A 27,345-nucleotide genomic window follows, 5' to 3' on the forward strand; every position below is an offset into this window, starting at 1 on the left:
ATAAATGTATTATGGTAAATGAGAAGAAAGTTAATCTATAGAGGTTAGATATAAAGACATCGCTTTTATATCTGTCATTGAATTTCATATAATAGTAAACTGGCATTAAATTATGGAAGTGTAGTAATTGTAGAGCAGTTTACACATGAATCATTGATTCACTGCATGACTCGGAGTTTATAACAGGATAAACTATTTTTACCTTCACTCACCCGCTTAAATCCAATCCCAGCCTAAAGTGACTCAGTCTTGACCATCTGACAGCTGTTGAGCCTTTGGCGGTACGGTAAATTGATGGGGAAAGTGCTGTCACTGGACAGGCATTTGCAGGAGAAAACCCACTGCTATAGATTTGTGGTCATGGTGGGGAAGTTAAGGATTACACGAGCGTGTAATATGAGAAGAACATGCCATTTATTTAGTCACTGTTCACAGAAAGATGATCAATCTGCCCATCAATAAAGAATGTGGAGCTGTAGCTGGGTGCGCATGAAATTTGTAAATTGGCTATACAGACAGGTGTTGCCTATACTACAAGAAGTGTTCAGACAGCGGATGATCCTGTTTACAGTGGAATTTCAAATTATGTTAGTCATTATCAATAAGCACTTTTCTAGCGTGGACAAAATCTGAATGTGCTGAGTGGTTTAGGTTTGTATTCTGAGATCTGATATGGGTCTAACATGCCTCTCAGGAGCAGAGTAAAAGACCTAGTCAGTTGTTGTTAGGTTGTTAGAGTGGTTTTGCTTGATAAAAAAGAGATTTATGTCTCTATTTTCTGTTTTACAGATAACCATTCAGAGGGACAGTGGTTTGGATGTCAGTTCCCCCAAACATGGAAAAGTGGATCCAAAAAACATGCCTCATGTTGGTGGAAATACTTGGGCTGGTGGAACAGGTTTTCATTCATTATTTTTTATGCATCATGGAAGGATGTCTGAGAGAGGCTGTACTAGTCAGAAATGGATGTATACGAGCCTACTCTCTGCTTAGAGATAGTTTACTTAATGCAGAAAAGAAAATATTTTCTTATTATTTAATGCCTATTCTTAATTTATTTATTTTTTATCTCTACTATCCTAGGTGGAAGAGATACTGCTGGGTTAGGTGGCAAGGGTGGCCCATATCGATTGGATGCTGGCCATAAGGTTTACCAAATATCGCAAGCTGAAAAGGATGCTGTTCCTGAAGAGGTTAAGAGAGCTGCTCGAGAGATGGGTGAAAAGGCCTTTAAACAGAGGTGAAAGTCTTTATTTTCCCTTTCATTTCCCAGAAGAACTAGGTAAAGATGGCTGAAGGGAATTTTCTTTATTAACTACATTTAGCAACTACCTTATCCTGATCATTATAATTTAACAGAGCTTACCAGCATGTGTTTAATTGTTCTGGACAGGACATACAGAATGCTTTATTAAATTAAGCCACATTGTTGTGGCTTAATTGTGGACAGTGGAGTTTGGTAGAGTAAAACATAACTAGGTGGATAAGGAGAGTGATCTGATTATTTTATCTTTTTTAAAAAGGGATCTACCACATGAAAATTGTGTGAATTGTGGTAAATAGAGGTTGCATGTTGTTAGAAGTTGGTCACCTAACAATTATCTTTTGAAATGGTCTATTATGAGCAAATTGCTTCTGTTTGAAATAATTGTAGCCTATTGCTTAGATGATTTGAACTCTTAGATCTCAACAGACATTTCTATGAGACCTGTAGATCTTCCCTGCATTAGTGTGACACAGGGTTACTAACTAAGGATTTCTCATACCATGCACAGAGATTCAGATTTCTTCCACTGTCTGAAATTTCAGGTCAGCTCTGGTACTTGGCATAAAAAAACTAAGGGTATTGACAGTCATACCAAATGAGTTTTATGTTTCAGCCCAGGACATAACTGCAGTGTGAAAGAAGAGAGTACTAGACAGATTAAAAGATCAGAGCGAATAAATTTAGAATCAGCTTTATCAGCTCACATTTTGCTCCTGTTAACAAAGTGATGCCCAATAGGAGGACAAATTTGGATACTATAAGGAGTAGGTGAGATTACATCAGTTGAAGCAAATGGCATAAATAAAAAGGCTTTCAAGCATAGAGCACACGCTGTACATGAATCAGTGTATTTAAACCCAGCAATTTTTCTATTGCATTCAGGTCAAGTTTCCTTTTTTAATCTTGTTTTTATTACTAAATTGCCTGGAGCATTTAACATATTCATTAGAACATTAGTGATTAATAAAGACAGGGAAAATGTACATATTATACTAGAGTTTCACAGGATGAAGTTCTGAAAAGGAAAATACCTTTTAATAGCTACATAATTTACACAAGCGGCATCCAGAAATTTAAATTAAAAGTAGTTACTTCAGGCTTTGCTTTCAGGGTGGAGGCAGGGCTGTCTTTTTTTCCTGGTGTTTTAGAGGGGTGGTATGGAGGACTACATTTAATCCTCTTTCTACAAAATTGCCTATCAGTTTTTCCATAATAAAACCAGTTGATACGTAAGGTCTTGGATACTGTACATCTGTTTACACATATGCACACATGTCGTGCTTTAGTGGGTTTCTAGCTGCCTGTATGATGCTTTGGAAAGCCCATGACAGGGGAAATTTGTAGATACCGATGCATGTCATGGCAGCAGTGCAGCTGTGTTCTGTAAAATCTGAGTATCAGCATATGAGATAACAGTATGTGTCCTGCTAAAATCAGTAAACTAGCATGTACCAGCAGTAAATGTAGCCTATTCTGAAGACACATTGGACTTGGACTATTATTCTGTAGCTTTTGAGTAATTCTGGAAACTAACAGATAAAAGTTAGGAAAAGGGAGGTTGGAGTCCTCAGGCTAAGGAGAAGAAAAAAAAAGGATGCTGCAAATTTCACTGTTTTGCTTATATATGATTATCTGGTAGGGATAATTTTATTACGAAGGCTTTTGATTGCTTCACTGGCTAGCAGAAAACATTTAAAATTGCCCTATTTTGGTAGAATGGAGTTAGCAACTACTCTTGAATAAATGCGGTATTTTTCATGGTATTTTTCTAAACTGGCTTTCATTGTGGATCATTGTGGATTCTACCAAAGTAAAACTGCATGTGAGATTTTTTGTTTGTTTGATACATAAAGAAACATTTTCCTTGTTGATAGCAGCTGTGAAGTAAATGAAAGTGTACAGCACTGAACATTATGTTTTCCAGCCTCTAATGAATAATAATAGTTGGCTATAATGACTACATCAGTACATAATTCGAAATAGAAAAATACAGAGTCATACTAAACACAACAAGAATTTGATGTTTGATTTTAATGTTATTAAAGGTCTAGTCTAGACAGCAATTTGGATCTAGATCTATGGTGTTTTCATTCTCTACTGTAGAGTATATATTTCAGGCAAGTAACTTGTCATGGTATTAAAAAAAATTGGCGTTTGAAATATGACTAGCCTATACATACTTTAATAATCATTTGCAGTTCATTTAAAAATCAGTATTCTCAAAGCAGTGTGAGTAAGATTATGCTGTTATGAAGTGCTTGTGTTTGAAATAAGCTGTGCATGGATAGACCAATATGTTTTAGCTCAGGATTGAATGCAGACACATGGTTGGGTAGCATGGGCAGATACAAGATTGCTGCCACACTACATGATGCTGGATCACCAAAAGTCTCAAATGTTGCACACATCCAGCATATCAATCTGTCCCCTAGCTCATACTTCACTGTTAAATCTCTAATTTCGTTCTAATTTTGAGTTTCACCGGTTTAAAGGTATCTGCTCAGACACAATGTTGAGAAGAACAAAAGAACTTTTAAGTGGAAACGTCTTCATTTACAGAAGAAGCATGCATGTGTTTTTATAGTGCAGATGTTGCTTTCTCTGTTAGATGTCTGGACAGAACAGAGTTCAGTGACATGACTCATTTTTTGTGGGGGAGCACATTTTTATTCACATTCATTTAAAGCTTCTTTGTTTCAAGATTTCGTCATTTTATGAAGTACAAACATAGGTATTTGAGACACAGTGACTAGTCATAAATCTTAAACAACAGATTTGAGAGTGTGTCTTTACTTAACCTTTGCGTTAAAATGTGGATTTTGATATGTTTAAAATACTCCAACAGTGAAGTAATGAATAGGCACTCATGATCCTTGTATGTACATACAGCAACACCTGAGACACTAAAACCTTTAGAATTTGATCACAGTTTTCAGAACATCTGATTTACATTCCAAACATGAAAGAAGATGAGGAGAGACCCAGAGGATCAATAACTTTAATGTTTTAATGTGAGGCCATCCCTGTAGACATTGGCAATCACCTGACTTTTCAAAAATTCAGATCATCTGCCATTTTTTTTATTTGTGTCATGTCTGTTCATTACAGTCTGAATTTCCCTGTTACCAAGTAAGCAAGCCTGTTATAGTTTATACATGTAGTGACTTATATGCATAAAAGGATGATGTTCTTATTTCCTAGACTGTTCTAAGCTCCCTGTTCTTTGCTTTAGATTGAAAGAGATTCAGATGAGTGAGTATGATGCATCTACTTATGAAAGGTTCTCTGGAGCAGTACGACGTCAAGTTCAGTCACTCCGCATCATCTTAGACAATCTGCAGGTAATCTGAGATTCACTGGTAAAGGAACATGGTCAGCTCATTACATTATGCCCAAAATACTGTGCTGCTAATATTCGGTTACCATCTGGTGGTACCTTTGAGGGTTAAATGCAGATTCATGTTATAATCATTGGGAAAAACACAATCTCATACTACTATTTCAAAGGCAGCTTTTAAGTGGATCTCAGTGCCCATCTTTACAAGTTACAGAGCTCACAGAGATTCAGTATTATAATTTTGTGAAAGAAAATATGATACATTATTAAAAGGGTATGTGACAGTGTGTAGAGCACAGTCTTTGTCTTTACTTACTGTCCAAAAGACTTAAAAATGCAAATACTATAGGTGCTAAAAGAACAAAACATTTACTCCACATCATGGCTCAGCTGCATATGCAGCTTAAACAAATTTTTCTTGGGTTTATTTTTAAATCTTTAAAAATTTAAATCTTTTAAATCTTTAAATCTCTAAAAATAGGTATAGGCTCAGTCTCCAAAAGTGGAAGCTAACCAAAATCACTAGTTTGCTTTTCTTCTAGTAACTGGTCCTGTGGCTGCTCCAGGTTTTATTAATGCTAGTGTTCACCTACAGTGTAAGTAAAACAAAAAGTGCATTGTTGCAAGGAACTACTAGTCTTCAGTGAAAATGAAAAGAAAATAAATTTACTCCTTATAAGACATCTCTCTGATTAAAAATAATTCTGTTGAGGGCTCAGAGATCTCCTCATTCAATGATCATTTAGGATCGTCTTATAATAACACACTTTGATTCATACATGCACTTAGTATGTGTTTCAGTTCAGGACTTAGGCTTTTTTTTGTAAAGAGAGGATTCATTTGAAAAGTTTTAAGTATAAATCTTGGTTTTCCCTACATTATTTTTATCCAGATGGTTGTTTTTAACATGTTTCTAGCAGGTATGCAGTTGGAAGCACACTGTAGGACAAGAAGAGAATAAGTGAATCTTAAGTTTAAATATTTTTTTTTAATCACCCATATCTATTCCTTGGAGCCAAAATTGTTATATTCAAGGATCACATTAATCATAGTCAAAATATAATGTATTTTAATGTAAGTAGATATATCCTCTTCCTTTGTTAAAAAGGTCATCTTAATACCAAAGCAAAGACTTATAAGCCTCAGAATTTTATGAGACTTCACCAACTTCCTGGGAAAATCCATAACAGCTAACCACAGAGATAATAAATGAACAGCATGATGAAAAAAGCAAACTCAATGAATTTGGAAAAGCCAGCTCTTAGAATAAAAGCAATATTGAACGGAAATTTGTAACTTTATGAATTTCCATACATGTTTTGGTATTTTATTTAGAAGATGCACTAGGTAGATAATGAAGGTAAACAATAACAGGAGTTAGTTGAAAAATGCTTGCTGTTAATTGGGAAGCTGAATCCAAGCATGTTTTATTTTATGTTACTGAGAAATAAATATTTTTTATTCAGATTCTACAATGTGGTAAATCAAAGCCATTGAGAGATATGCGACTGTCTCCCATTTTTTCATGGTAATCTTACATACACTATGGGTTTTCAGTTAAAACTGTTTTCTTTCTCTTTTATCAGTCAGACATTCCTCATTTCTCAAATAAAACTCAATGGTACAGTACTGAGCTACTTGATACCTCTGATGTCAGTATAGATTTAAATTTCTGAAAATCCCACATTACCTTTTCAGTAGAGAACACTTTTGGCTTTTTTAAAATGTGTTTGCCTTGTTTAAAACGTACTGTGTTCACATAATGAAAATACATTGTCCATGTTTAAAATCCATTTCACCTGGATTTTCTTTTCAACATATGTCTTTTTATTGCTAGGTTTTGTGGTTTTGTTTTAAAAATTATGTTTCGATGATTAACTTTTACATCCCAAGAATCAAGAGGCTGGGATTCTAGTCCAGTTGCTGATGCCTCAAAAATCAGTAACAGCAGCAAGAGATATATGGAATAGGCTGATCCTTGAAAGCAATGCATAAATATAGTCTGAGAACATAATTTCATTGTTAGTTTTACTTTACATAACTCATTGATCTCTGTCAACTATTTGAACAAAATTAACAAAACATTACAAATTGTCGTTGATCTTGTGTAGAAATAGCAAACTAGAACTCCAGGAAACTGAGTCAGTGATGAGCTTTATTCTCTCTCCTAATGCTGACCATCCCCAATGAAGCTTGTACATGTGAACTAGATTCAAAAACTTCCGGTTACTCAGTGACTCAGAAAGGCCTTCTTAGATTTTATAGAATCATACTATCATAAAGGTTGGAAAAGACCTCCACGATCGTCTGGTCCAACCATCCCCCTACTACCACTATCATCCACCAAACCACGTCCCTAAGCACCACGTCCAACCTTTCCCTGAACACCCCCAGGGACGGTGACTCCACCGCCTCCCTGGGCAACCCGTCCCAGTGCCTGACTGTGCTTTCTGGGAAGAAATGTTTCCTCATTTCCAACTTAAACCTCCCTTGGTGCAACTTGAGGCTATTCCCTCTAATCCTATCACTAGTTATTTGTGAGAAGAGGCCGACCCCCAGCTCCCTACACCTTCCTTTTAGGTAGTTGCAGAAAGCAATGAGGTCTCCCCTGAGCCTCCTCTTCCCCAGACTAAACAACCCCAGTTCCCTCAGCCGCTCCTCATAGAACTTGTGCTCCAGGCCCCTCACCAGCTTTGTAGCCCTTAGATGACTTGCCCTCTGGAAATACTCTTTTTGATTACAGAGGGAGTCTGGGGCAACTGCCCCTGTAGCTTCTGAGCATCCTTTAGGCACCTACATTTAAACTGGATGAACCTGGGCCTGAGTCACTGAGCCTAGTGGGGCTCTGTCTGATTTAGGCTGTGTGGGAATTGTCATGTCAGAGCAGCTAGAGTGAAATAGTGGCAGTCCGGTAATAAACAAAGCTCAGAGAGCTGAGACGGGAAAAACCCTGTGCTATGTCAGTAGTAGGTTTCTGGTTTCAAAAACTACATTTTTCTGGGAACATATGCATAAAGTTTTTCCAGAAACAAATGAAGACTACAACTGGGAATGTTTCATACAAACCTATACCATTAAATGTTTAAATACAGTCGTTTCATATGCATTTTTTGAGCTCTTTACAGACATCATGGTTATATTTTGTAATATTTCTACGTAAGTATGCCTTTGGAGTCTTTCAGTGAGAAGAATTACTGCAGTGGTGTATTATCATTAGTATTGTCATGCTGATAAGACAGGGTATCTAGCACAATTTTTCTAATTTTAAAGGCAACACAAGAAATATATATACCATTTCTTCATCAGTTTGGTGTTAGTATATTGCAGTAGTAGTGGACTGTATGACCCTTCTAGGAAAATACCAAAGTGATGTATATATATAATAGTTCTGTTTTTTCTCCTAAAAACATAAATATCCATATCACTTTTAGACTTACGAAATTTATATATTGAAATTGTTCTGAAACTTACCTTATATATATGTGTGTGTGTGTATTGTATAACACAAGTGCTTAAGGTGAGGTTTCTTTAACTTTTATAAAAGAAAATAAATTATTGGAAATTCTGCACTGAGTAGGCAGATGTTGAATAGTCTAAAATTTTAGTATTATTTTGCAAAGATGTTAAGTCAGATTTTGTTAGTATTATTTCCTATTTTAAGAGAGAAATGTAAACTCTATGTTTACATTTGTGTTAATAAAATTTCAACTCCAGTACTGTGTTTTTTTGTTGCATAGGCAGAACATAGCATAAGCTTCATAAGCGGGTAAATGGTCGGATGGATTTTTAATTACATTCATAATTAAAAACAATTTTCTTCCCACACTGCTGTTCGTTGGACATCAAATAGTGCCAAAGCTAAAACTTTGTCAGTGCAAGCAGAAGAGAAACTAGTTGAGAATTTGCTCAATGAAGCTGAAATTTTATATACTCTTCTGTTGTTTTTCCCTCCTGTTTAATGAAAGGAAGCAAATGACAAACGTTTGACAAAACAGCAGCCCTCAGGAAGTGTTAAGGCTCTATCTGTGTCCCAGTATGCTGGTGGCTAAGATGACTAGGAACAATCTCATCTTCATCATGCTGGAAGTGCCATGATTCACTTTAGACAGGCTCTGCTCACTGAACAACATGTTGTCTCCAGGAGCACTTTGTAATGGTTAGTTGGAGCATTGCAATTTGCCATGGGTTATCCTACTGTGTTTTTCACAGTGGGAAAACATTTACAGTTTGACACTTTGGTGGAGCAGTTAGAGGTCACCTGGAATTTGCAGGTGTCTTCTTGCAATGTTACACAAGTCTGAGGGCAGCAAAGGAGTCAATGAGACTTTCAAACTTCATACAAAGAGCATTTAATGATAGCCGAAGCTACCAGTTTGGGGTACAAATTCCTGGATGTCCTGTCCCAAAAATGGGTTAAAGCTAGGCCAGCCATAACACCACTAAAATATATCACAGAGCACAACTGACTGAATTCAGAACCCCTAAGAAATCCTTTCCACTTTCCCCTCCTGTGATTTACTAAGATGCTGAGGTTTCCATATATTGGCATTGTTATTTCTTCCCATCAGGAAGCATCTGTAAAGCTTCTGATACAACCTAACTAAAAAACTGTGCTTGACTCAGCTGTGTTGATTCTGTACTGTAAAATGAACTAACCAAAACATTTTCCCTGCGGCTTTGTATTCTTTCTGCACACTTATTTTCGTAGATAACTAGTCCATTAGTCTTGAATATGCAGTAGGCAGTAGTCCAGAATGCCTTTTTCCATATGCTCTAAAAAGAAAAACCTCATAAATTTTGACCAAAGTGATTTCAAAGATTCTCTGAGCCTTAGGAAGCCATCATCTGACCACTCAGACTGTACAAAATTACAAAGATTCATCCTCGCAAATCCCAGGCCTACTTGGGATTTGTAATATAACACTTCCTGCTTGTCAAAGAGCGATTTTCATTCCTGAGGTCCAATGTCTACGGCAGTTTCTGTCCTGCTGAATATATGATTTACCTCCAGCTGCTGACCAGCAATTTTCCTGATAGTGCAAATGCATTATACATAAAAATAAATTAAAATAATCTTACGTAGGTGGGTTTACTGCTGGGATGAGCAATTGAAAATGAAATAAAGCATAAAATACATACATGTATATGCATACTTTGCCATTTTTTGATGGATCTTATAACATATGAACATGATAAAGCTACCCATTTTAAAGCATTCTTAAAATGTTTTTTGTAATCTTAAGTACTTGAATCTTCAGTGCTTGCTTCTATATACAGGAGTTCCATGGATGTTTTAGTTGCTGGATTGTAGTGCATGTTCATCAGGCCAGGCTGTAGATAACCATTGCTCTTTTCAAAAAATTGAAAGAAGCATTTAGTGAAGCACCTCTTGAGTATCACAATTTTCAATGTTTTTATTTTAAAATAGAAAATAGCATATTATGAATGTTGTTTTAAAAGAAGACACTTACCATTACCTGAGGTTAATACTGCTTAGTTTCACATTTGTGTCACCCTTTTTTTTTTTTTCTTCTTGTGCTACTTGGATGGAGAATCCATAATATGTGGTCAGTTATGTGTGTCCTTCTGGTTGTATTTCTGAACAGATTTTTTACACAGATTACCAGCACATTTGCAAGAAAAAAAAAAAGGTTAACATTTTCACAGTCCACAGTTAAACTGCCATATATCAAAATACTTACAGATGGCAAAATTACAGAGGGAATGTGTCCTTTGTCAGTATTAATTTTTCTTTTAAAGTAAGAAAGTATGAGAGCTATGAAAATGTGTTCATTGACTTTCGCCAAAAATATTACATAAATACAAAGGAAGTTCATTTGTATGTCATATTCAGTAGGAATCAAATTGCCTAAAATACATCCGCATCACTAAGTGAATTAAGGTGTGGGTTTTTTTTCTGTTGTAGGCCAAGGGTAAGGAAAGACAGTGGCTGAGACACCAAGCTGTTGGAGAGTTAGATGATGCCAAAATCATTGATGGGCTGACAGGAGAAAAAGCCATTTATAAACGACGGGGAGAGCACGAGCCACAGGTAAGTATCCAACAAGTAGCAGGGGAATGTAGGGAAAGATCTGAACAGGTTTGATGGTTTCTTAGGAGCTGTACAATGTATGTGTTTGGAATTTGAGTGAGGTATAGAGATGAGATACCTTAGAACAAACATCTCTGGCACAGGAATTCACTGAGACAATGGTGACCGCAAGATGGAAGATTTGCTTCACCTTTTCTTACAGTTTTCCACACATTTGCCACTGTTAGAGAGAGTATGCTAATCGAGACAGTCTTTTGTTTCCAATGCAACTCTTTTTATGCTCTTACTTTATATTTTAATGAGCTGAAGGCAATTATGAGAAAACTGTTTGTTTATCTAAAAAAAAAGAAAAGGAAAAGATCTTCTCACTGATGTAATTATTATTTATTTTTTTTTTGTTAATGTAGACCCTGATACTGTAGGAAGTTTTAAAAAGCCAAACACTTTACAAATCTGTTATTACTCCATAATACTCAAACTATTTGGGCTTTCACAGGTATTTGGATTTGCAAGAATAATAACAGTAATGAGAAAAAAGTGTGAGGCAAAACCATTAAGGTATGATAAAATGGTCTGTATTGTGGCCCATTTCAGCTTTTTCTTAAAAGATATGATTAGGCTTTACATGAGGCTGCAACAGTGAAACCAGTTGAATCAGACCAAAAAAAAAAACAGGCCAGAACTGGTGTGGCAAATCAATAATATTTAACGGTAGTAAGTAATGATAGATGACTTTTTTTTCAATCTTTTTTTGCAATTTGGACATTAAGATTGTTTTTTTTTTTGTTTTTTTTTTTTTTTAATAGGTGAGTACAGCACCTTTTTGCACATCAGCTACCCACATTTGATGAATCTCTGTTATTTTTATTTCTGCTATGTGGTCCTGATGTCTGTTACTTGGACCAGTTCATAGAAGTTGGCCTTGCCTGTATGAAAGATCAATAAGGGAAAAGTGATTAGATCTTCATTTGTAGTCTTTTTCTAAATGCATTTACACAATATATCTGTTTTAAAACTTTGTTAAAATAGTTCAGTTACCACAGGAAAAAAAAAGGACAAGTTTAAATTTTGCATTAAAAAAAGTAGGATTTAACGTAGGATTTAATGGGTCTTCTTGTTCCTCCTGCTTTTGGTAGAACTTGTTCCACAGTTAATTGAGGGAATAATTAAAAGTGTTAAGCACACAAATGCTGGCAACTCTTTACAGGTAATAGAAACATTTTAGGTATTTGTTTTTAATGCGACTGCTTGTTTTTTGTTGTTGTTTTTGTTTTGGTTTTGTTTTTTTGCTAGATCATATTTAAGAGCCTTCTACTTGAGTGCAGACTCATCTTACTGCACGCTGTATAAAGCAGCGCCTTTGAATGTACTGTGCCAGTAATTGTTAAAACAGATGGGGACTGTTTTCAGGAAAAAATAATGGTTTCGGGATCAGAATGAAGAAAAAAACTAGTAGTTAATCAGAACAAGATTTCAAACATTTTTAGAATGTTATTAACCTCAGCAGACAAGATTTTACAGTCTTATAAGGGTCCCTGTTAGTACTGTAAGCCAAGGAAAAACATTTCCCTTATGAGCCTTGGCAGACAGAGCAAACTTGAGAGTCTTCTTACTGAAATAAAACATAAAGAATGAAAACTGAGGCAGAAAAAGTATTTTCCTGACAAGCATGTATGGAATTCTTCAAGTTTTTTTCTTTCCAGTCATTGAAGGTGAGAGGAAAGAATAAATTGAGGTATCTGTTCAGTAATTGTTTTGAAACAGTTAGAAACAAAAAAGGTTAAAATGGTTTTGTTCTTTTTTTTTTTTTAATATATATAATCAGTGTTTGCTGGATAAAGGTTTTGTGCTCTGCACAGTCCAGTGGGTTCTCTTTCTAAAATGTATTTCCTTTGTGTGGTGTTTAGTTTTCTCATTTATACCGTAGAAAACTCTTTTTTTGTGCTGTGTTTCCTTGTCAGCCTGGAAGCCCCCAGCAGAAACCTAAACGCTTGCGCCTGGTGGTGGATGTATCTGGGAGCATGTACCGCTTTAATGGGGTGGATGGACGACTGGAACGCTCCATGGAGGCTGTCTGCATGGTCATGGAAGCTTTTGAGAATTATGAGCACAAATTCAAGGTAATTACAGCTGGGCTAAGAGGTCTGTGGTTATGGCTCAGACTGTGTGGAGCAGTGGAAAAAGTGTTTCAGCAGTCAGTCTAGCCAAAGAACATTATTCATTCCTGCAAGGAAATAAAAGCATTGATCTGTTTCTAGCAATCTGAAAAATCATGCTAGTGAATGGATAAGAAACATTACACACTTCAGCAGGGGAGAGTTCAATTTAAGACTTTAAGACTTTAATTTCATGAAATATGCTGCCTTTTTCTGTGCTTTTGTTTATTTGTTTCTTCATACAGAAAAACCTAAGACTGCAAAATATAGGTAAGTATGAGCTTTGGGACATGCAAAAATGCCCAGCCTTTCAATCTCACCCCAGAGTACAGACAGTATTAATTTCTGATGGAAAGAAACCAAACTTCTTTGTCCATTAGTTATGTTCTCTGTTACCTGAAAAGAAGAAAATACTTTCTTGTACTGGAACATATTGGGTCCAGAATGTTATTTAATAGTAACCTGCAGAAGAAATGTAAGTTAATTTTATGTTATTTTTTATCTCTGTAAACAGAAACAAGGTCTAGGGTTATATTTCTTGAACCTCCAAAATGACAAAAATGGCCATTTCTTGGCAAACTCAATGTTTAATGAAAGAATAAGTATGTCCAACTGAAAATCATCTCAATCACGAGACATAAAATGCATCTGAACAAAATGTAAAATCTTCTAAACAAAATCAGTAGAAAACTTAGTCCCAATCAATCCAATCAGGTTTGCTTCACATTGTTCCTCTGATAGCATAATCCCCTCGTTTTCTGTTCTTCCATAGTATTTCTTGTACAAAAACAGGTCATATGGAGACATGTGCTTCAAGAATGTCTTCTAAAAAAAAACCACAATCATTTATACTTCCGCTTGTCAGAAAACAATTCTATAAAATGAGACAGGCGTTGTGTTTTTAGCCTACTATCCTAGGCAAATCTTGTGCTGTCCTACTCTGTCAGTCATTTTTTTTCCCCTTGAACTTCAGAACATTTTACTTAATTTCAAGCAAATTTGAAACAGTGGTTGAGTTCCCAAAGATACTACACTTCTGCAAATGTCATAAAAATGGGATGGGTAGGTAGTGAGCCTCTGTTTGTGTTTGTGTTGGAGAAACATTCTGTAACCATAAGATTAGACCTTAGCCTAGAGAAGTCGTGTGGGAACTCAACTGTAATTAGGAAATAAATGGGAAAGGGTTTTAGTGAAGTAGTTGCTCACATAGCTCTTGCTCACTGACAAGAGATATGTTAATAACAAATATTAACGGGGTAGCATAATTATATAACAAAATTTGTGTGGCTTGGTAAATCGAAAATATTTGAGAACCATGCATGTTAGTATTACCAAATGCAAGATCATCCACAAAGGAATAAGAAATAGAAGTAGCGGACACATGGATAACTGTGATATATTGGGGAATAGTCAACATGGCCTTTGTAAAGGGAAGCAATGTATTTTGAAGAGTCGATATGTATGTGACAAGCAAGGCTGGTTGATGGAGTCTCCTTAGCCAAAAGCATTTGACAAGAAGTCCCTCACCATCATCTCATAAAGAAACGGAACTACTTTAGAGATAAGCCTTCAAATAAATGAACTACTGCTTAAAATACAGAAAACAGACGGCTCTAAGCGGCTGTTTTTCAGAGTGAGGAAGTAAAGGAAGGTCACTGGTGAAACTGCATTAGGATTTGTGCCAGTCCCATGTTGTTCACAGTAATTCTTGAGTGAATATTTGTAAGTGATTTGGACAAGAGGACAGTGAGGTGATAAAAGTTGCTATCTGTATGAAGTTATTTGGGAAAACAAGAAGGGAAATCAAACTGCAAAAAGTTGGAGAAAAAGACTTGGCAATAAATAGTCACTGGGAAGTAAAATGGCAGATGGTGTTTGGTGCTATCAAATGTATAGTACTGCAGATGGAAAAAATAATCCTAATTTTAAATACACAGTAAGAAACTCTCAGCTGTCTACTGGTGTTCACTCTCAACTATTTATTAGTGCTCAGCAAAGAAATCTTGTAATTATGGTGTATGGTTCTTTGAACACTCAGAGCCCACCAGCTGTCAAAAGGTTAATTGAATGTTAGAAAAAGAACAGAGAACAAAGCAGAAGGCATCAGAATGCCCCTGTAAACATCCACAGAGCATCCACTTGAGGAGTAAAATATGCAGCTTTGGTCCCCCATCTCACAGAAGTTCTTGTAGAGCTGAAAGATGTAGATGAGGTGGCAGGGATTATAATGGCTTTGGAAGTGTCCCAATACAAGAACTGGCTAGATAGGCAAGAACAGCTCAGTTTAGAGGAGATAAAATATCAAGGAACTGATAAAATCTTGAGTCAGCTGGAAAAGGTAAACGGAATGTTTTTTCACTGTTTTAGCACGCCCATTCTTCAGTTGTGAACAATGAGTCATTCTACATTTATGCAATAGAGAACAGTGTTTTAGAAGGTACTGACACTGAAAAAGATGTAGTGTAGTACTAGATAACCTTTTGTCCTTATTTCCAGTGCAGCTTTATAGCTGAGAATGCAGACATGACCCTCAGGTGCATGGTAAAGGAATAACATGTAGAACTAGACAGCCAAGCAATTTCATGTACAAAATCAGTAAGGTAATTAAAAAACATGTTCAGTTCTGGGATTTTTAAATCTAAGTATCATTACCTTTCAAATCCCTCTCTGTCTATTACAGATTATTGTGTTTTGTTGGCAGTACTTGCTGTTGGCTGGTGTTTTGCACCGCACATAGTTGAAACCCTGTATTTTGCCACATAAATAGCTCAAAATGCAGTTAGGTGTAACAGTAAATGTGCTTTCTACCACTTACAATTTATAAAAACACTGACACCGAAACTATGTGCAGTTATTAGTTGTGAAAATTGCCACTCTGATAACAGTAAGACAGGAGTTATATTGTCCTCACAATCTCTATGAGTCAAGAGAATTATAAGGCTAATTTTATACTTAAAGTAACAGTGGTTGAGGAAGATGCTGGAAATTTTAGTGATAGGGAGAAAAAATTGTTGTCATCTTCTACATCTGATCAATTTAAGTTGGTTCTGGGACAACTTTCCTTCATTTAAGGCTTCTTCCCCTAGAGAGAGGACTTTCGTGATCCAGTAATAGCACTTTGATTCAAGGCAGGCCAGATCCAGCATGAGCTCTCTCAACTACAGAGCTGCATTTGCACAAGGGGAAAAAAAGTATTTTTCTTCTTCCATCTCTCTCTTTGACACCTCATTGGGATTTAGTTCACTCAAATCGTGGTATCTACATAAGTATTATGTCTCACTAGAAATGACTAGAACAGCAAACAAGATGTGTCCTTATATTTCACTGAACACTGAAAATGAGAACCAACAGAACCATTTATTAGGTTTGAACTATAGTCTTAACATGATCCAATGATCAGGCTAAGTATCTCTTTTTAACCTACGTGATACAGTCCTCTCATATCAGAAGTCTCCCGGGCATGTGCCAACAGACTCCTTGGGTCATTTCTTTGATAAAAATAAGAGCATTTCTAAAATATTCAGCTCTAAAATACAAGACTTCTTAAAATCATAGAATGGTTTGGAAGAGACCTTAAAGACCATTTAATTCCAGCCTCCCCCACCATGGGCAGAAACACCTTCCACTAGACCAGGTTGCTCAAAGCCCCATCCAACCTGGCCTTGAACACCTCCAGGGATGGGGCAGCCACAGCTTCTCTGGGCAGCCTGTGCCAGGGCCTCACCACCCTCACAGTAAAGAGTTTCTTCCTCATATCTAATCTAAATCTACCTTATTTTAGTTTGAAGCCATTCCCCCTCATCCTATCCCTACACTCCCTAACAGTCCATTCCTATTGGACTTCCTCAAAGACTCCAAAGAGCCTTCCTATTAGGCCCCCTTTAGGCACTGGAAGGACGCTATAAGGTCTCCCTGGAGCCTTCTCTTCTCCAGGCTAAACAACCCCAACTCCCTCAGCCTGTCTTTGTAGGAGAGGTGCTCCAGCCGTTTGATCATCCTCGTGCCCTCCTCTGGACTCACTCCAGCAAGTCCATGTCCTTCCCATGCTGGGGCCCCAGAGCTGGATGCAGCACTCCCAAGTGGGGTCTCACAAGAGCAGAGGGGGAGAATCATCTCCTTCTACCTTCTGGCCACACTTGTTTTGATGCAGCCAAAGATACAGTTGCTTCCTTGGCTGCAAACACACATTGCAGGTTCATCAACCAACACCCCCAGCCCCATTTGTAAGAGTCATAGCAATACGTGATGCAAATTTGAGGGGTTTCTTGAGGGGTTTTCTTGCATAACAAGTGTTGAATCTGGGGGACCTTCAGGCTTGTTGAGTAAAACATTCAAGGGGGATTTGCATGGTAATGTTCTCTTTTACTATCAAAGCACAGTGCAAGCTTTGGAAACCAATTCTTGGCCTTTGCTCAGGATCACCTTTCTGCTCGTACCTGGTTTACTTCTCTGCTAAATAAGGTTGTGAAAGAATCAGGTGGGTTTTTTTATGGGTGATCTATCCTGCCAGCTGAACTCTCCCCATATGTGGTATTCTTTGAGTACCACTGATGATGGTTGGTCTTTTTAGTACTGAAAGAAGGTAGAGAGTACCTTCTCCTTTCTTCTTTTACAGAAGAGCTAAATGTTGGGTACGTGGCTGTACCAAGCAGATAATGATGTTGTCCTTCATAGAAGGTTAAAATAGTGCCAGCAGGTATTCATTAGCTTTTTATGCCTGTGCAGAACAACGTGCCTGCTTCCATTTCCCGTAAGTGGAGGCAGTGCATCTTTCCTTGTCAAGGGGGGAAATGGGAGGCTCATTCCACAGTCAGAAAACCCATTTACATTAACAGCCCTGTTTCAAAACCCTCCTCCAGTGTCATCTCATCCATGCTTCTTTTGAAGCAGTTTAGTAAAGAAAAGAGTGGGAGGTGGGAGTGATTGAGATAATAGAAGCCACGTTCTCAGTCTTGTCCTAATGATGGAGGTTAAATGTGACCCTACACATGTGCCTGACCCCTTCAGATGTGTGGCTGCATAACCTCTATATATGTAAGTTATAACAAGCAAGTTTTTTTTTTTTTTCAGGGTTGAACTTCTTGCATCTTTTGTACACCTTATTGCACATGTCAATTATTTGAAAACGTGCAGAAGGGCAGTTTATTCTTTGTTTTAGCAGAGGTAGTATTATGTCTGTCGCATAAACCATATGGTTTTATATCATCCCTAATTACTGTCATTTGTGCACATGATGGCAGATTTAAGAGGCATGTCCAGTAAATTGTACAACGGCAATTTTATGAAGCCTTTAAAAAATTGTAAGTGGTTCAATAAATGGCATATTATGTAACTAGTAGGAAGAGTCGGAAATTTTATTTATAGCAATATTAAAGGGGCAATGCACATTTTAAATGCCAATTTCAGCATTCTCCATTTGGATAATTTACTTATGGAGTTAATTACTTATTACTATTATTACTGAATACCTTATTACTTTTAATTACCTTATTACTGTTAATTCTGGAAAAGAAAATTTTTTTCTCATGCTTGGCAGAACGGTTTCTTTTAAATAATAAACAAAAGGCTTGAAATGAATTATAAAAGATGCTCAGTGTTGTCCGAAGAAGAGATGAATTTATAAATATCTAGCCCTCCAGTAGAGGCCTGCCTAATTCACACTGCCTTTTACATTCAGCATGCATCTTCTTTCAGCTTTTTTTAAACGCCATCAGAAATTAAACCTTTTAGTACAGCAGCTGCAGAAAACAGAGTCTTCCATTTTACCCATTTGAAGCAGCAACAGTGGTCCATTTTGTGCAAAATGTAACAGTGGAATAGGGATTGGTTTAGCCTGTAAGGAAAGAAAAACAGCAAAATGATGCTATTTGGAGAGACAATGTGTTTACATGTGTACTCAAAGCTCTGATTAGAGCAGTTCTTGTCTCAGTGTACCTGAGGCTGGAAAACAAGCTTCCCTGTACCACAGTAATATATTAATTCAATTAAGGCTGCACTGTAACAAACAAGTATTTTGCTGCTGGATTTGTCCTGAGAGCCTATGCTTGCACGCTATTTTATAAAACAAAACAAAACAAAAACTGCCAGTCCTATGCTGACTTAAATCAATCCAAGCCAGTGTTCCTGTGTTCCTGCCCCTGCTCATACAGTAACACAAGGGGGATAAATCCATGGTGATTGAACTAGGAGTTACAGCCATCCACACAGACTGTCAAGCTGAGTTTAAACCCAGCCTTTTTGAGATAAAAGGTTTGCCTGTTAGTACGGTGTACCAAGAACCAAAGTGGTATTCCCAAATAACAAAACATGTCCTGTTCCCATGAAGTCTGTCTGACAGGGCTGATACCAGGACACCCTGGGGGAGAGGTCCACGAAATGCTGGGAAGGAGCTCTTACAGAGCATTCAGGCTTCATTTTACACAGGAGAATGCATTTTGCTTTCTGTAATTAGGTTGTTGATTTTAAAGGGGATACAAAACTGCTCAGCAAAGGTCTTGCAGGGTTTTGAAATTAAGAGCCTATCCTGAAGATCTGTGGATGCTGTTGTTGTTATGTAAGAACCACGTTAGTGCTGTATGCTTTCTGCTCCATTGAGCCACTGCTTTATTTAGTTCCTCTGATTTGAATAACGTCTCGTTTTTAAGTGTGTTCAAGTGTGTTCAAGTTCTTGATCTCATCCTGTAGTAATCCCAAAGTGTGCTGAATGCAACCTCAACATTATTCTCAAAATGTGTGTGTTTTCATCTGCTATGTCATTTCTCTGGCAAAGATAACTGTTTTGGGACAACAGAAACACCAGGTAAATATTTGTCAGGAAAAAGAGAGTGAAGACTTAACAGTGAGGAAAGGTTATATGAGCAGAAGCAGGATTTGAAGAGAAAGACAGAAAGGTTTACTTGAGACTGGGTAGCAAATACAAGACATGGAAGAGCTGAGAGAACAGGAGTTGGAAAAGCCAACAGCAAAATGATATGGGAGTGCATGGAGACTAGATTATATTAAGATTTCCCAGAGGAAGAAAGTCTGGGTTATGTGAGGCAGTCCTAAAAGCGTGAACCTGGGTGAAATAACCTATACGTGGCACATTTGCTCTTTTGCAGAGGTGTCACATTTAGGAATGTTGTTCCAGTTGCTATAGCTTTCTTTTAACCTTGATAAGTAAGTTGTCATCATGGAAACAAATAAAAAGAGCTTTGTTGATGAAGAATGCCATTTCTTCAATCTCCACAACCCAACTTGTACCAAATAAAGTGGCATTCGATAGAAAAGAGAGAAAGACTTTGAGAACGAGACCCAACTTTTGCCATATGATTATATTGGAATTAGGGACCTCCAGGCACCACATGAATAAAAGGTAACAGAAAGGCAAAATATTGCAGAAGGGCTCCCTGTCTGCTAGAGACAGCTGTGTGCCAGCTAGTCAGGGGAAATAAAGGCATGTTCATGCAGCACTCCAGGGGCAGGTCATACGAGCTGCAGTACACTGGGGGTTTGGTGGCTCAGGATCCAGGCAGTGCTCTATCACTTGGCGTAGACAGCTCTTAAATACTCTCTTGTGCTGCTGGTGAATTCTCCCTGGGGTGATTGCCATATCCACAACACAAAGGTCAGGTCAGGACCTTGCTGTAACTCGGCTTGTCTTGGTTTTCATGCAACTCTCACATAAAACAAAAGCCATCTAACTACTACCTTATTTGTTCAACAAGATACTTGAACTAATACATCTCTACATGTCATTTGTGCTGCGTCTTCTACAAGGGAATGCTCCTTCAAAAATGTACAGAGACTCTTGGAATTCACTTCTCTACACACTCTGATATCTATTAATGCACATATATAAGGAATGTTGATTTACAAAAAAAAAAAAAAAGAAAAAAGGCTTGTAGTACTTTTTTTCAGAGCAGAATGAGGTCACAAAAACAATTCATCAGGCATTGAAGCTACTCTCAAACAATGCACTTTTTGTTTGTCAGACTCAAGAGAAAGAAAATTACTACTTTAAAAAAATAAGTGGACAATGTGAGAGGGCAAGGTCTTGATCTTATGCATCACTGCTCTGCAGTATGTGGGGTGAGGTGAAAAACAGGCCATAGAAATAAGTAACTGTTCTTTAATTTCATTAGTTAGTGATTCTCTCCAATGTTTTCATGTCAGTGAGAAATTTCAAGTGGTTCCCTTAAGCAGCTCATAAACGTATGCAGCGAACAGCATTTGGGTTTTCTTGTTGAAAGCAAATTGCCTTTGATCTTTCTCCTGTCACTGTGACCTGAGGACTGCGTATGACTAACAGATGACTGATGAGGTTTCTTTCTTGCAGTACGATATTGTTGGACATTCAGGAGATGGCTTCAACATCGCCTTGGTTGGGAGTGACAAAGTTCCCAAGAACAATAAGCAAAGATTAGAGATTCTTAAGGTAAATCCTACTGATAAGTGATGCTGGATAATTAAGGATTTTATGACTGCAAAGTGTTAGAAGAGTGAAATAGAAGAGAGATAAGGAAGCAAAAGAGGTGTGATTGCATAAAGCTGAAAGAGAGCCTTTCAGAGACTGTCAAAATAATTGAGGCTAGATATGCCTTTTTTCGGACAGCTGTGTTGTGTCATTTTGTCTGTGTGTCAAAGGGTATAGGAAATTCCAGACGTTATATAGTGATATATGCAGTTCTACCTAAATAACATGGTCATAATATTAGTATGTAAGTGGCTGATATGAACTGTAGAGGGATCCTAGATCATTAATTAGCCTTGTACCTTTGAGAATTAGTAGCAGTGGGAAAGTGCATCAATGCTAGATGGGAAACATGTTAAATCACAATTGCAAGATGACTGTATTCATCACAATTTTACTGCAATAGGATGCAAAAAAATCAGGTATATTGCAGGATTTACCTGTTTGACAGTTTGATGCATTAGAGCCGTATATTTGAGCTTCCTTCAAATAGTATTTTTAAAAGATTTGGTTTAGAAGGACTGGATTTTCTAACATCTAAACTTCCCCACCTTCTACATAGGAAAGAGTCTCATCAATGCAGGCAGTGTATTTATTTTATAAAAGCTCAAAGCAAATGTTTCAACATTTTTAAAACTTGCTGCCACTATCTGAATCAGATATTTGATACCAACCGTGACAATGTTAGGACTTGGAAGTCTAGTGCAAATTATAAACAGGTGGGAACTGGTCGCAGTGTTAGGAAACTAAGCCCTCTTTCTTAAATATATAGCAATGTAGCTACTACTCAAACTGCAGCTGATCAAAGTATTTTAGCTTCCTTAGGGACCCATCTAATTCTGTAATTCTGTCCGTATGTCATTTTGTTTGTTTGACCCAGTGTGTTTTAACAACTGATGCCTGGCTTATGATAAAACATATCACATATTAAAAAAAATGCATCTTCTGTGGTATCTGGAGTACTGTCCGCATTTCTGAAGATGCACCCCCCCTAATACAGCATAAATGAATATTTGCTCCCTCCGGTGCCAGCCAAAATAAATGTTTATTCATAAAGTCTTCTTACATATTTACATTTGGTTCCGTTGTGCACACAGGTCATGCATGCCCACGCTCAGTTCTGCATGAGCGGCGATCACACCTTGGAAGGGACAGAGCATGCCATTCGAGAAATCGCCAAGGAAGAGGCCGATGAATATTTTGTTATCGTCCTGAGTGACGCAAATCTCGAGCGATACGGTATTAAACCATCAAGGTTTGCTGAGGTCCTGACCACCAATTCTCAAGTCAATGCTTTTGCCATATTTATAGGATCCTTAGGAGACCAAGCCGATAGGTAAGTGTATGTTATATCCCTAAAATAACTTTGTTTCCATTCATCGTAAAGCAAAACTATGCTGGGAAAAAAAAAAAAATACACTATGCAGGAAGCACTTCTTTACTGTGTGAAGGTCTGGTGTGGGTTGCCCACAGAGGCTGTGGAGTCTCCTGCCTTGGAGATCTTCAAAAGCCACCTGGATGTGGTGCTGGGCACCCTGCTTTGCGGGTCCCTGCTTGAGCAGGGGGTTGGCCCTGATGGCCTCCAGAGCTCCCTGCCAGCCTCAGCCATGCTGTGATGCTTTTAATGCAGTGAAGTTAGGTATAGTTGCCCGTGCTGGTGTTCTCCACTAAGGTTTTGATCTACTAAAGAGAAGCAGTAAGCTTTAACTTGTGTCGGGGAGGAGATTGGTTCACAGGTCTTTGCAAACCTGCCTTGCAGCCAGCTAATTCAAAACATTGTGAACATCTTAAAGGAGCAACTGAGTTTGTCCTCCCACTGGAGGACACGTGCTGCCCACATCTGTAATACCACCATGTAATCATGACAGAGACGTGATTCCTTTGGTAGTGCCCAGAATACGGTTTGAAAATGTGTGGGCTTAAGGCATAAAAGCAAAGAAGCTGGAGATTTATGGTCTTTAAAACTGCCAAGAATTTGACACAGATATTCCCCTTGCGTTAGAGACCTAAATTCTTTGGAGGGTCTGAGCCAATGTGCCTGCTTTTAGTGCTACTACATAGCTGTACTTTAAACTGTTAGAGCACAGGGGAAAATAAGGAAATTCTGTCTCAGGTGATGTTCTGCATCTGCTGAAGACCAGCACACACAACAGAAAGCTGTTACAGCCACAGATATTAACAGTGCCTTTTCTGCTTCTGTTCACGTCTCTGATTAGAGCAGAATGAGGCAAGGCCCAGAAGGTGTTGGCCCTCAGTACACAGTTTTGATACAAGAAGGTTTGAAAGATGGAGCTGCACAGGCAGCATCAGTCCTGTCTGCAGGTCTGTGCATCACAGAGCTGCTGTCTGCATTAAAAAAAAATCCACTCTGAAAGACTGTAATTACAGAATGTCCTCTTACGTCTGCTAGGAGTATAAAAAAGGAGGAAAAAACAAATAAAAAGGCAAAGCATTGACCATATCCTGCTGTGTAAGAAGAGATCTTATAATTGCCTAGTTCAGCGGGTATGGGACATGCACACAATGCTGTCACTGAGCTGCTTTTCTATGTATGTGTAAGTGCAGAATTAGACAAAGCCTTCCTGTAGCTGCTGGGGGGGAAGGAGAAGGGAATTCTTCGCAGCAGCTTTTTAAAAACCCACTTTAACAGTGCAGCTGAACGCTGGAGAGATGCTGTGGAGCATAACATAAAACTTGCTTAAAAAGCAGTGAGAAAATAACTTCCAAGCCTGCTGGCTGGACATGAGGGAGGTGGATTTAGTGAAATATGTCTTGTTTGGCTATTTTTAAAGGGAGGTTAAGCTGTGGATAAAAATGTGTCAGGCTAATATTTGTAGAAAAAATATCTGTCCATCTAATCTGCTGTGGTCTAGAAGAGGAAATACAAAGAGCACATTTAGAATTGCTCGACGTGTTGAAATGAAAGAGCTGTGAGTTCAGTCAAAACACGGTGATACATTTAGAGCAAGTAAATATCTGCCTTTCCAGAGAAAATGTCTAGCTGCCATCAGAAAAACAGATGCGTTAATACCTTGCTGGGACATGGGTACCTTGATCAAAATGGATTTTTTGCACGTCAGAAAGAGGATGTGAATAAAAAAATCTCTAGAAATAGCCTTGATTGTCTCGCTGAAGGGACCTCTGCGACCTAACTGCTTTCAGTGTTTCCTCCCACTGCTGCTTTCCCAAGCCCTTAATTGCATAGTGACAGCAACACGAATGGCATGTACTGCAAGGTATTCAGAAGTAAAAACATCCTTTCTTAAGGAGCTCCAGCTTGCTGTAGGAAACGTAATTGGAAATGATAATTCTGCCTTGTCCCTCCTTCTGCTCCGCAGGCTGCAGAGGACACTGCCAGCAGGACGGTCTTTTATTGCCATGGATACCAAAGAGATCCCCCAGATTTTGCAGCAGATCTTTACATCGACCATGCTGTCAAGTGCCTAGCCATCCCCGACGTCACGGTGCGGGAATTCAAAGCAGAAACCCACTCCTGCCGAAGATACGAACCCTGAAGCCGAGGAAAAACAGCTACTAATGAAATGCAAACTGTTCTCTCATCAGCAAACCAACCCAAATCTGCACTGCAGCTGTGCTGGAAAATTTCACCGAAATTCCCTCAACCAACTTCATGTGTTCAAAGAATTGCAGTGGGGCTGAGGCAAATCTCAGGAAGGTTACCGAGTGAATGTTCTTCCAGAGGGACAAATAAATAAAGGACACTTTGTGATCATTACTCTGGCTGATGGGTTGCCAGCACCGCCGCATCATCTCACATGGTTTTACTGACATGGTTCTCTGGGATTTGATAATATTATACAAAGCAGAGCCAGACAATCTGTTTCAGTGTTTTGTGTGCATATGTTTGAATGGGTAGTTAACTCTGTCTCTAATTTAAGCAGGTCTGCTTTTGTCAGGCAGGAAACCCTTCCTTCCTCTGCTGTTGCTTTCTTGTCCTGGTGGACATCGGGGCTTCGCCACTGGAGGCTGGGAACAATGGAGCAGTTTGCAAACAGTGACGGTCACACGTAAACATTCATTATCTGATCAGGCACGGGGCTCAGCATTGTCAGATCTGGAGAAAGTGGCTGTTAAGAGGGGGGGGGAAGTGGTTATTTCAGTTCTGCCTGTGAAAAGGGTCAAAACAGTCTTAAAAACCCACTGGCCAACATTGCCCAGAGGAGCTGTGGATGCCCCGTCCCTGGAGGTGCTCAAGGCCAGGCTGGATGGGGCTTTGGGCAACCTGGCCTGGTGGGAGGTGTCTCTGCCCATGGCAGTGGGTTGGGACTGGGGGGTCTTTAAGGTCCCTTCCAACCCAACCATTCTGTGATTCTATGATTTCCGAGGACGGGATGACTACACCAATTCCTTTCCATGACGAATGATGGAGTCCTGCTTTGCTTTTGTCCAGAGTCCCTGGGATGGCCTCAGTACCTGAAGGTGCCTTTTTGATTGAGAGACAAAATAGTTACTAGCACTTTTCTAGAGCTCCTTCATGATTTGTGTTGTTTGGGTCTGTTGAAGTTGAAAGTGGAGGAGAGGTCTAGACATGAGAAAATATGTTACTTTTCATAAAGGAAAAAGAAATCTGTTTTCATTTTATCAAGACATACATGTTGGAATATAGTTCTTTAATATCTAAGATATTTATAAAGACAAAATTCGGTTGGCTGCTGTTTGGCTTGTCCCTTGAGGCAATAATCCCTCCCTATAAACGAAAGAACAGATATCTTGCAGTGCACTGGGAACACAGGAATACTTGAATTTATGATTTAACTGAGCTGGGGGAGGGTGCATCGTCTCTGGTACTCTGCTCGTATTAAGTTGAGGGTAGCTGATTAGAATAAAGGCAGGGAGAGTACTCAAAAATATGAAGGAGGAGCTGCAATATTTCTAATATTTCTCTTACAGATGCTGAAACTGCACTGTGGATGGTATTTTTGGAAGAGAAGAGGCAAATTACTTTGATTTTGTTAAATACAACCATTGGTATTCGAAGGGTCTGGTTTCTAATGGCCGTTCCCTACCACACGTGTCCTGCAGCAGCCTAACCACGTACCCTGATTAATTTGCACTCGAGTCTGAATGCCATGAGCAGTTCAGCATGGCAGGCACTGTATAATTTCCAGTCCCAGAAGATGCACCTTCATTTCTAGAGGCTCTGCCTCTCTTAAACCAAGGACGGGTTGTTCAGGATCACGACATCAAAAACCTTTACCTTAAGTTAACCCCAAATCTCCTGCTTTTAGGATTTGTTTGGGCTTCTGGGGCACAGATGTTGGCACAATGGCTTTTTTTTGAAACAGCTGCAGGCTTTGAGCTGGTGTAATGGCACGTCCTGCCGAAGTCCCATGGAGCAGCTGTCCCCAGAGGGCCGCCGAGATAACTGCCTGGCTTTGATGGCCCGCCCGGCGTCAAACCTCTCCGTGGTACACGGGGACGGAAGGCGTTTTTCAAAGGTTTGCTGGGATTGTTATGATGACTGCGTACATGAAAACAAAGAGGTTAAAGATGCAATTCCTGTTTGGAGGAGACGGGGAGGGGAGCGCTGCGTTGTCCCTGGCTGGGACAAATGCATGCTCGTGCGCATAAACAGACCCACGTACACGCAGGTATGGCTGCTTGGTGAAGCATGCTTCGAAAGAGAAGTATCCTGGTCCTGTAAACACACCATAAGATACTACATGCAATAAAGAATTAGCATATTAGGGCTTCTGTTGATAAATGTATTTATAATGGAAGTTTCTTCAGCACCTCTGCTTTTCCTGCCAGCAGTTCTTCAGAAGGGAAGCGTTTGATGACAGTTCATTAGTGAATGTACAGGACACCTTCTAGATTACTCGAGTGGATAAAATCTCTCACTCCAGATTTACATATCCTATGATAATGCTATCATTATCATAAAAGAACGGTGTTAGTTAAGAGAGGCTCTACAGTAAGTTAAATTGATTTTTAAGCCCTTTGTTTGGGCATCCCTGTAAATCACGTTGAGCATCACGCTATTTCAAGCCACCCCTCTGCACCGTTTGGCTTTATTCTCTGCTTCAGGACACATCTGCTGTGTTTCAGTTCACGTTTCAC

The 27,345-nt window shown here is 38.6% G+C and overlaps 1 protein-coding gene across 1 annotated transcript in view; it reads left to right on the plus strand.

The window, feature by feature from the left end:
• Positions 1-26,974, plus strand: part of VWA8 (von Willebrand factor A domain containing 8) — a 194,234-nt gene extending 167,260 nt beyond the window's left edge. Inside the window, exons 38-45 of the mRNA XM_084284039.1 lie at positions 790-898; positions 1,084-1,240; positions 4,500-4,608; positions 10,531-10,656; positions 12,618-12,776; positions 21,130-21,228; positions 22,362-22,600; positions 24,603-26,974. Of these exons, the coding sequence (XP_084140165.1) occupies positions 790-898; positions 1,084-1,240; positions 4,500-4,608; positions 10,531-10,656; positions 12,618-12,776; positions 21,130-21,228; positions 22,362-22,600; positions 24,603-24,711 (1,107 nt within the window). The 3' untranslated portion in view covers positions 24,712-26,974. The remainder of the gene's footprint in view (positions 1-789; positions 899-1,083; positions 1,241-4,499; positions 4,609-10,530; positions 10,657-12,617; positions 12,777-21,129; positions 21,229-22,361; positions 22,601-24,602) is intronic.
• The last annotated feature ends 371 nt before the right edge of the window (positions 26,975-27,345 follow it).

Source organism: Netta rufina (assembly GCF_964035555.1).
Source record: "Netta rufina genome assembly, chromosome: 1".
Classification (NCBI taxonomy): domain Eukaryota; kingdom Metazoa; phylum Chordata; class Aves; order Anseriformes; family Anatidae; genus Netta; species Netta rufina.